Source organism: Rhinolophus sinicus, chromosome 1 (assembly GCF_057876585.1).
Source record: "Rhinolophus sinicus isolate RSI-liver-muscle chromosome 1, RSI-T2T, whole genome shotgun sequence".
Lineage (NCBI taxonomy): Eukaryota > Metazoa > Chordata > Mammalia > Chiroptera > Rhinolophidae > Rhinolophus > Rhinolophus sinicus.
In genome coordinates, this window is record NC_142501.1 from 178,848,869 (window position 1) to 178,859,022 (window position 10,154).

At 44.7% G+C, this 10,154-nt stretch overlaps 2 protein-coding genes and 1 non-coding gene across 6 annotated transcripts in view; 1 reads left to right on the forward strand and 2 right to left on the reverse strand.

The window, feature by feature from the left end:
* Window positions 1-789, reverse strand: part of DNAJB14 (DnaJ heat shock protein family (Hsp40) member B14) — a 47,108-nt gene extending 46,319 nt beyond the window's left edge. For 2 of the 4 annotated variants that reach the window (XM_019757667.3, XM_088792161.1), the window contains exon 1: window positions 292-429. Coding sequence is in view for 2 of the 4 variants with exons in the window: in XM_019757666.3 (XP_019613225.1) it covers window positions 292-424 (133 nt within the window). In the remaining 2 variants the exon portion in view is untranslated. Of the gene's footprint in view, window positions 1-291 lie in introns of all 4 variants that reach the window. The other 2 variants (XM_019757669.3, XM_019757666.3) reach the window with 2 other exon arrangements.
* A 1,155-nt stretch (window positions 790-1,944) lies between these two features.
* On the reverse strand, window positions 1,945-4,210 carry H2AZ1 (H2A.Z variant histone 1). The gene is made up of 5 exons (XM_019757680.2): window positions 4,052-4,210; window positions 3,544-3,621; window positions 3,151-3,264; window positions 2,679-2,808; window positions 1,945-2,383 (listed from the first exon to the last, which is right to left on the reverse strand). Exons 1-5 carry the CDS (start codon window positions 4,052-4,054, stop codon window positions 2,322-2,324), a joined length of 387 nt encoding a protein of 128 aa, XP_019613239.1. The 5' UTR covers window positions 4,055-4,210; the 3' UTR covers window positions 1,945-2,321.
* A 1,564-nt stretch (window positions 4,211-5,774) lies between these two features.
* LOC141570233 (U6 spliceosomal RNA) lies at window positions 5,775-5,882 on the forward strand. The gene has a single exon (XR_012494244.2). It is a non-coding gene; the product is annotated as a U6 spliceosomal RNA (small nuclear RNA).
* The last annotated feature ends 4,272 nt before the right edge of the window (window positions 5,883-10,154 follow it).

Below are 10,154 nucleotides of genomic sequence, written 5' to 3' on the forward strand. Positions count from 1 at the left end.
ACATTTCCGAAATCGGATCAGGGAACCGGCAACTGTCGCCTGCCAGCTGAGAGCCGGCATCTCGCAAGCAGGCTGGTGCAGGGAGTCCCCGGCAGCCCGTCCCCAGCCCGGCCCGGGACGGTTGGGGCCGGGTCGAGAATGTGTCGGGATGCTCCTCCCCGGGGTCCTGCGGAGGGGTCGGGCTGACCTGAGGCCACGCAGGCTCCCAGTGGAGCGATGGTGGGGGTAGGGACGGGTTACACGGTGGTCTAGAAACCAGGCAGGTAGGGAAGGGACAACCAAGGGCCTCACCGCGGGCTGAAGGCAGTGGGTAGAGCTTCTCCGCCTTCTGCAGGAAGCGCTGGGCCTTTTCGCGGTTGCCGGCGTTCAGGGCCTCCCGGGCGATCTCGACACATTTCTCCGCTTCATCCCTGTTCCCCTCCATGGTTTATGCCTTCTTCCGTTTCCTCTGGGAGTGCAGCTAGAGGGGCGGAAGCCGCCGCCGCCGAGGAGGCGAGGCCAGCCCGATGGGGGCGTGCGGAGGCAAGCGGGGAGGAGCGCAGGGACCGTGGCGGCTGTAGCGGCGGCAGCGTCCTGGCGGGCTCACAGCTCCGCCTCTTCGCGGCGGCCTCCCCGCCCCCCGCGGGCCGCTACGGCGCGAGTCGCATCTCTCGGTCCCGGATCGAGCTCCCGGGCCTGGGCGTCCGTACGCGACGCCGAGGCTCATAGCCGCGCAACCCGAGGGAGCAGGTGGGCGACACTAGCCCAGCGACCAGCTGGAGTGTTCCACCGAGGAGGGGACCGGCCACCCGCATTGGCCCCGCGGTACCCCCCGACCTCCCCTCGCGGCTCGCAGCCCGCCTTCCAGGCCGCGGGGCGACGGATGGGGGTTGGGGATGCTAGTTTCCACGAAAATTCCCAGGGATCGAAGGCCCCGCCTCCAGGCGCCCATAGCCTTAGGAGGAATCGGTCAGGTGAGGACCGCGCCATCAGTCCCTTCCGGTACAGGTGTTAAACACATTAGAGCGTCGTTGGACCCCAACTCGAGCTTGTTATTGCTTTTATTTCAGCTACACACCGTTTTTCTAACCCAGATTCCATTAAATTGTCTCTCAGGATATCCAAGAGGTACAGTTTGCCGTTATTCTAAAGTCTTAACCCTAGTCCTTTTATGACATCAAGGCAGGAACCAGCTCTCTGGGAATGCATTACCGTCACAGAAGTAAACTACTTGGTTTTCTCCCTTCTCCGGTTGTCATGACATTTGTCCCTGTGAAATCGTACCGTTATGCAGGTCTCCTTGGTGGGGGTAGGGGTATGGTGGGGAAGGGCCACTTAATGCTTGGTAATGTGCTCATCCAAATTTAAAGACAAATCATTTGCCAGAAACCAAGTGTCACAATCCACTCAATCACAGAAGAACTATTTTTACAATGGTCAGTCAAGCTATTGTTAACCATGCTAGCAAATACCAAAACTCGCGACTTCCAAAGAAATCTTCTCTTCTGTAAAATGGAAATAGTATTCCCCAAAGATGTTACTGAGTACTGAACAATTTAGGTAAGACTTCAAAACTGTGTAGCACACAGAAAAACTTATCTCCAATCTAAACTAAAAGTTCCCACTGTGGAAGTAGCTAGAGTACTTTGCTACCTGTGCCCCTTCCCCCCTACCACAGCAATAGTGCACCAGTGTAGTGCTGTTACATACAGTAAGCTGTCAAAAGACAAATTAAGATGGTCAAACAGCCTTAAAAACGTGTCCCATTCCAGCTCCTGCCGAAGTTTTAAGTATTTTTAATAGCTCATTACATATTTTAAAAATTTACACTTGGGCCTTCTAACTTTGTTGATCTACAGAATTAACAGTTTAATTCCAGAGAAGAAATATGTTTAAATTATTGCTTGATGAGATCCTATTCAAAATAAGAGTTCTTATTACAGTTAGGCCAATTTAAAACACAACTAGTTTGGGATATGACCTTTATTGAGCTTATCCACCGGAGTGGAAATAATGTCTGTACAAAACCAAATGTTTGTTACTATAACTTCTGCATCACAATTAAAATCCAAACAGTTTTTTAAAAACAGTCAACTCAATCAAAACCCACTACTTCAGAATCAATAGCTTCTTTGAAGCCACAGTAACACTTAAATATGGTTAAGACTCGAATGCAGAAATTTGGTTGGTTGGAAAGCTAATTAAACTTCCAACTTGCTCAAATAGAATTACAAAAAGGCAAAATTGTGTTTTTCACAGAGATACAGTCCACTGGAATCACCAACACTGGACAGCTGTTAGAGTATTTAGAGTCCTGAGATGATAAGAAATCCAGGCATCCTTTAGACAGTCTTCTGTTGTCCTTTCTTCCCAATCAGAGATTTGTGGATGTGTGGAATGACACCTAGGAAAGGAACAGGGATTAATTCTACTTTTTAACACACATTTTTATGATAACACTGTACTTGGACCAGGGCAGTTTACTGTTCAACTTCGAAGATGTCTTTAAATGCGAAGCTCAAGTATGCAGAGTAAAACTTCATTAAGTTATATACATAAATCCTATTTTATGATGTAACCATATTCCGTATCAGTGAAAATATACAAGTGTCCTCTTCTAGGCTAAAAATTACTAACAGGAATTAAAGCAAAGAATTTTCTCTAAAGGAGTTTAAAGTAAAATTTTACTCTTTACATACCACCACCAGCAATTGTAGCCTTGATGAGAGAGTCCAATTCTTCATCTCCACGAATAGCAAGTTGCAAATGACGAGGGGTAATACGCTTTACCTTTAAGTCTTTTGATGCATTTCCTGCCAATTCAAGTACCTACAAAGCAGAGTCTAATCAATCTCCTTTCAAGTCTTAAGGCCAAGATCCAAAGCAGAATCAACCGTCATGAACTAAATCTACCAACTGCCGTTTCCCCCACCACCTGAATGGCAAGATACTCCAAGGCTATAATGGGGGCAACGCAATTTATTTCCAAGAGCTGTTCAAGCTCGGTGGATCCCGTAATGATCACCAGCTCCCTCTAGCGTTCTCAGAGGCTTCTCGCCGCGTTTACGGCCTGGGAGTTTTCTTGCATCACTTTCCTCCTTCTCTCTCGCCGCCGCCACCCCGCCACCCCCGCCCAAACCTTTTCCAGATTATAGGCGTACACCCATTTACCTCTGCGGTGAGGTACTCCAGGATGGCTGCGCTGTACACAGCAGCAGTCGCGCCCACACGTCCATGGCTAGTCGTCCTAGATTTCAGGTGTCGATGAATACGGCCCACCGGAAACTTAATTTTAAGCACACAAACATAAATGCACAAAGATATGAGTCAAAAATGATAAAATAATACGCGCGCCAAAGCAAGAGGCATGGATGCTGGTGCAGCAACTCGCCCCAGTATCGACACACGTGATCGCCCCCCTTCCCCGATATTTATCGTATCGGCAAACCAAGTCGCGACACCGCATCATCCGTGCAAAGACCAAACGCCCATCTAGAGCGATGATAAACCAGGAGGAGAAAAGAAAAACGACACGATTCCCCGACTGCACGGGCAACCACTGACCTGCAAGCCGGCTCTCTGCGAGCGGGAAACCGCCTTTGTCTTGGCCTTTCCGGAGTCCTTCCCAGCCTTACCGCCAGCCTGCAGCGCGCACACGCCCGCGAGCGAAGGAGGAACGGAGAATATAGGATTACCAGGGCGGAGCGCCCCTCCCCCATCGCGGCGCGGCTCGGGCGCGAGCGCGCCCCAGAGCCCTGCCGGGGTCTCCGGCCCGCCGCGCGTCGCAAGGGCGACCCCGCCCGCCCGTCCCCCGCTGCGCGCCCGCCGCGGCCGCGCGCCTCCGTCCGCCCGCTGGCCCCCAGCGGCGCTGTGTGCGCCACCCAACCGTCGCCGCCCGCCGCGAGATCGGAAGCGGCTCCGCTCGCCGCCGACAAATCACCTCCCCCCGCGCTTCCAAATCCTGTCTCCGCGCGTTCCCAACCGTCGCCTCTTCACCCCCACCTCCGTTTGTAACGTTTTCCTCCCGCCGACAAAAACCCACGGAGTCTTCGAGCGCCTCTGTGAAGTTTACCATTTCAAATTCTGCTGAAGCTCAAACAAGCAAGGCAGAGAAAGGACTAGTCAAACACCAAGCGAGATCCCACCGCCTACTCCTTCGTCGCACCGCGATTCAAACTGCGCTGTCTCCCGCCTTCCCCGCTCCCTTTATACTGCAGAATGTTCCCTCATCCGGGAACTCGGATTGCTCATCCCACCAATGGCTGCCACCCGCCTTCGGGACGCGTCCTTGAGGCCTCAGCCAATGAGAAAGCATAGAAGAGGGCGGAGGGGCGGGCGCTTAGCAGCTCGAGCCGCTATTGGGACATGGGGAGGGCGATGGGGAGTGAGGTGGGGGAGGGCGGAGGGATGGGAACCGGGGAGAAGAAGGGCACCGCGGCGGGGGGGAAGAAACAGAGAGAACTACACTGAGGGAGCGAGGACACCCGCTGCCTGTGGTCACGTGTCTGGGAGGAGGAGCTGAGAAGCTCAGGGGAGGAGCACGCAGTAGCGCCCCCCAGCCTCCTAGCGGGATTCCGTTGACCACGTGAAGTCACTTACGGGTCTACAACGTCCTCCTTCCCTTCCCTTCCGCCCCTAGTGCTTCGCGTCGGAGATCCGCTTGCCCGCATCCTTCTTCCGGGGCACCCTACTCTCCACCCCTCTCTGCATCCCCGGCGGCTCCTTTGGTCTGACAGGTGGCGCGAACGCGTCCTGTGACAGGAGCCGCGACTCATCCTCAAACCACAGCCTCCACAGAGATTCCACGTTACTTCTGCCTAGGCCAGTCTCCAGCCACCGACTGATTACGACCCGTTGCCCTCACTTCATTGTCAGCGGTATCTCATCTCTTCTTTCCTCACCACTTTTGAAACTCCCCACGGGAACAAACGGTGGAGCAGTCACCTCGCTGGACACAAAAGACCTTTTGGTCTATGCACGGAGGGCTTGGGGTGAGGCGGTATTCTTTAATCAAATCACATCAATGGGTTATACCTATAGCCTGGTGTCTAAAGTTGATTTAGTGAAACCTCAAAGCTATTATGTGTCAAATTTTTCTATACTAAACATTTTGCTACATGACAAATGTTCGATAAATGTCATTGGCTAATTCCTAACATGATTCACAGGCAGTTACAGATGGTCCATGTAATCAGTTGCAAATGGTGGGCTTAGAAAATAATACTGTACCCACAGTACTAGGTATCATAATCCCAACTACGTAGTCTTCCAACTAATAGATTAATAACACCTGTGTACATCTCCAGTTGCTTGGAAACACTAGTGATTTAAAACATTTGTAGTGTTTAGTAGTGTATTACAGTTAACAATTCACTATTTCTGATGTGAAGAAATTTTCAGATATGTACTCTTAAGTACTTTATATTGGGTTTCAATGTGAAAAATTTTTTAAATTAGAGCACCTCTCTATTTCTGGGAGATAAATTCTAGAAAAGAGGTTGCCAACAATTTTGACACGAGGCTTATTATTTCTTTCCCTTGGAACTGAGTAACCTTTATGATGCCATGAATAGCAAGAGTTAATCAGTTCCCCCACTGAATTGATATAATCACAATAAAAAGCTATGAAACCTTATGTAATAGTTAACCTGGGCTCCACTAAAGCTTCCTGATATATAACTCACAAGCCAACATTAATACTTTTTCCAATTTAGGGTATGTACTCATTGCTGTAAGGCACAACTAAAGGAATTCACTGTTGCCTCCCTGAGAAGTGGTTAAGAGAATAAACCCAGGTGCTCGCTTCAGCAGCATATATACTAAAATTGGACCGATACAGAGAAAATTAGCATGGCCCCTATTCAAAGATGACATGCAAAATTTGTCAATCATTCCAATTTTTTCATTTTGATGGTTGCCAGATGGGAAGGAGTTTAAGGGGTGGGTGAAAAAAGGGGAAGGGATTAAGAAGTACAAATTGGTTGTTACACAGTAGTCAAGGGGATGTAGGGTATAACATAAGAAATATAGTCAATAATATTGTAATAACTATGTATGGTGTCAGGTACTAGATTTGTTGAGGTGATAGATGGGAAGGGGTTGAGAGAAGAGTGAAAAAAGTGGAGAGATTAAGAAATACAAATTGGTAGTTACAAAATAGTCATGGGGATGTAAAGCACAGGGACTGTAATCAATATGGAAATAACTATTTATAGTGCCAGATGGGTACTAGTCAGGGGGATCACTTCCTAAATTATATAAATGTCTAATCACTATGTTGTACACCTGAAACTAATGTAAAACAATATTGAATATCAACTAACTGAAAAGTTTTAAAAAGGGGGGAAAGATAAAGAAGATTAAGAGGTTCAAAGTTCCAGGTATAAAACAAATAAGTCTTGGAGATATATAGCATAGCAAATATAGTTGTTAATATTGTGTTAGCATTGTCAAATGGTTGCTGGACTTACCATGTTGGCCACTTCTTTAGCATAGGGAATATAATCAATGTGGTAATAACTGTATCGTGCCAGATGGGTACTATTGAATAACTATGATGTACACTTGAAACTAAAATAATATTTCACGTTAGCTATTTTTAATAAAAAAATCTTTTAAAAAGGGGGAATAAGCTCAGGAGCAGATAGGTGTGAATTCTGCTCTGCTTCCTTCTCACTGTGTCATCTTAGTTACAAACCTTTTGGAGTTTTGAGTTCCTCTTCAATGAGAAGGGTATAGTAACACCTATTTCATGTGGTGGTTCCAAGACTGAAGGAAAGGTATGCAGTTTACACTTTCACATGTGTTTGTCACACAATAAGCAGTGAATAATAATTGCTTTTATCTTCTGCATTGGATGCTGGGGAAGGGTTGAAATAAAATGTCTTTGATTCCTAAATCTTTTTTCCTATTTCCTACACTGTCTTCCTTTGACATGAAAGCAGCAAGCTGAAACGTGCCCAAGTAAACATAACCAAGTCATCTGACATCCAATCTAAAATCCAAAATTGGTTTAATACATTCAGTAGTTTTCCTTTTCCTTTAGAGAACAAGAAAATATAAGTTTCTACACTTTTCACAGAAGTTTTGTGAAAATGTCTTACTCTCTTGGCTGCTCTGGAAAGGCATGGGGCAAATATAACATTATTTGCTTATTTCTCCTCTACTTGTATTTATGCTAATACATGTGCATAATATACATAACCAGAGCTATGTAAGTCTTATTGTTCAGTGCCATTCCCAGTTAGCTACTTAATATAGTCATGTCCCACTTAATGATGAAGACACGTTCTGAGAAATGTGTCATTGGGAATTTCATTGTCATGATAACATCATAGGGTGCACTTCTGAAAACCTAGACGGTATAGCCTACTACACAACTGGGCTAGATGGTACAGCCTATTGCTCCTAGGCCACAAGCCTGTACAGCATGTTACTGTATAAAACAACACAAGATCAAACACAAAAGCAATGCAATCAAGAGATGCAGTAAACATGAGATGTATGAGGCTGCCGGTCTAACAGCATACAGTTTTACAGCAAACGTTTAAATAAAATAGTAAGAGCACACTCTAAAACAACAATAAAAAGTAGTCTGTTAAATACATAAACCAATAACATAGTCATTTACTATCATTATCGAGTATTCACTGTACGTAATTGATGTGCTATACTTTTATATGACCAAAAGCACGTTAGGTTTGTTGACACCACTATCACAAACACATGAGTAATGTGCTGCACTGCAACAATAAGATGGCTAGGACGACGCCACAAGGTGATAGAAATTATTCAGCTCTGTTATACTCTTAGGGGGCCACCATAGTAACTGCAGTTCTTCATTGACCAAAACAGCGATCATTATGTGGTGCATGCTTATAAGTTCTCTCTTGTCATAAAAACGAAACTAATAAGAAGTAGATGGCCCCACTATTGTTGACTTTCTCCTTACTAGCTGTTTCCTAATTCAACCAGACTTCCTATGACCAGATACTATCTCCTCTCAAACACTAGCATATGTGTTAACTACTGTTCCTGACTTTTTATGTTGAGAATGTGAAAGTCTCACACTTGGGAATCTCAAATTTCTTGAATACATCTTGCTTTAAACAGCAATTTTAAACAAATGCAAACAGACTTCCCAGTTATTTCAAAGGATATTAGCCTAGATAGATAATGGTGGAATTCTTCTCTTCAGGAAATCTACGTTAGAATTTTGGTTCTCTCTACCTAGGGTATCCCAGAAAGTGCCTTCAAGTACTCAGTTGTCAATAGCAGAGTTCGAGTGCAGTATAATAAAAATATTTACCTACAGTAAAAGAACAGGGAATGAGTCTGGGTGGCCACTCACTAGCTATACGGCCTGAGTAAGTTAAACTCTAAGCCATAGTTTCTTCATTTGTTAAATAGGGGTTCATAGCACCAAATAAACCTCATAAAATTATGAAAGAATTTCATGAAGTGTGAAGAATATATGGAATGATGTATTAATGTTTGTGGCACAAAAGCTATTGTTCTCCCTGCATTCTTCACATAAATATGGTTATGTTAAGAGAAGCCCACGTGTTTGACTCAGTTTTCATGAAACCAAGGCCATGGATTTAAATTCCAAACTGTTGAGTTGCAAGCTTCCCATGACCATAGATTACACACTCAATTCACACATAATAGGACATAGGTTACAAAGGGGATCAGCTGAATTTACCCAGATCCACTGCTATTTCAGAAAAACAATTCAATGATTATGGGACCCAAGATCTCTTTTAATACAGCACTAACCTACTCTTCCGATACTCAACAGATGTCAGAATTTTTGGAAATTTGCTGATTTAATATATAACTATCATGGGCCTTTCCTCATATTATCCTTTCATTATCTAATATTGATCTTTAGGATTTTCTGGGCAGAGGAATGGAGTCTATGTGTTGATACTATTTTCCCAAGTAAGATTTCAATTACCCGTATTGGTATTCTATAACTCTTATGTCTCCAGCAAAATTGTAAATCTACTTGCACAGTCATGTCATTTAATACAATTTTATCATTGTATTGTCTTCTTTTGTCTGTCTGTGTGCAACTGAGATGTGATGCAATCCACACATCATAACACATGATACATAATCCCTCCCTCATAAAGGAATAGATGTGATATGTTCTAGGTTCGTGCTGTCAGTCTATTAGGTAAACTAGAATACAGTCATTAAGTTGTAGTACTTGCCAGGCAACATGCCAAGCAATAGTGTCAGAAGATGGGATGTATAGGCCTTAGGTCCTTCCCCCAACCTAGCTGAGAGGATTAGACAAGAAGGAAAATTTAAACAATGCTCTAATCATTAAGACCACATTGATAAGGCTGTTACAAAATGAGTAACTGGCTGCCAAATTGACTGTTGTTTCTCTAGTTTAAAGGACAAAGAAAAGTGTGAGCTGGAGTGTTTTGAAGAAATTATGTTTAAATGGACAAGGGGAAAGTTTGACTAGAATGGCAGGTTTGCATAAGGAAGTAGCAGCTAGAAGGTGGGTGTGGCAGAGACTCCTGGTTATAACCCAATATCTATTTTCCCATCTCTCTGAGTAATAGAACTTCCAGTTTTTAGTGGGATACTTGGTCATCAGAATATAAGTCTATTTGTCCATGGAAATAAGTTTTAACTCAAGGGTGTAAGCAGCAGTGGTAAGTACAATATCCAGGAAGTTTCCTTAGAGAAAAGGCAAGCCCTTCTTGTTGATTGGAGTGAAGAAAGAGTTGGAAGCCATTTTGGGTCATGAAATGACCTTGGGAAGGTAGGCCACACGTGAAAGAATAACACGATAGGAGGATCAAGAGTCTTTGGGACTATGGAATATCAAAACTGCCTTGGATCGCTGAACTTTTACATCTATATTTTGTCTGAGACACTTTTATTTTGGGTTGTCTGTCACTTGCAGCTGAACCCAATCTTAACCATCACAGTAAGTCAACACCCCAAATACTTGCAGAAAGATAGCAAACTTCACCCTGAGGCACTAAGAAACCAATTAATATTTCTGAGAAGGGAAGAACAAAGTGCTCCTCAATTTTAGCATCGGGTACAAGGCAAATCGTAACAGGGAAGATTTTGTTGGAAGTCTGGTACAAATGATATATGTCTTTGGCTATAAAGCCTGACACCAGTGTAAGGCTGAAACCAAGAGA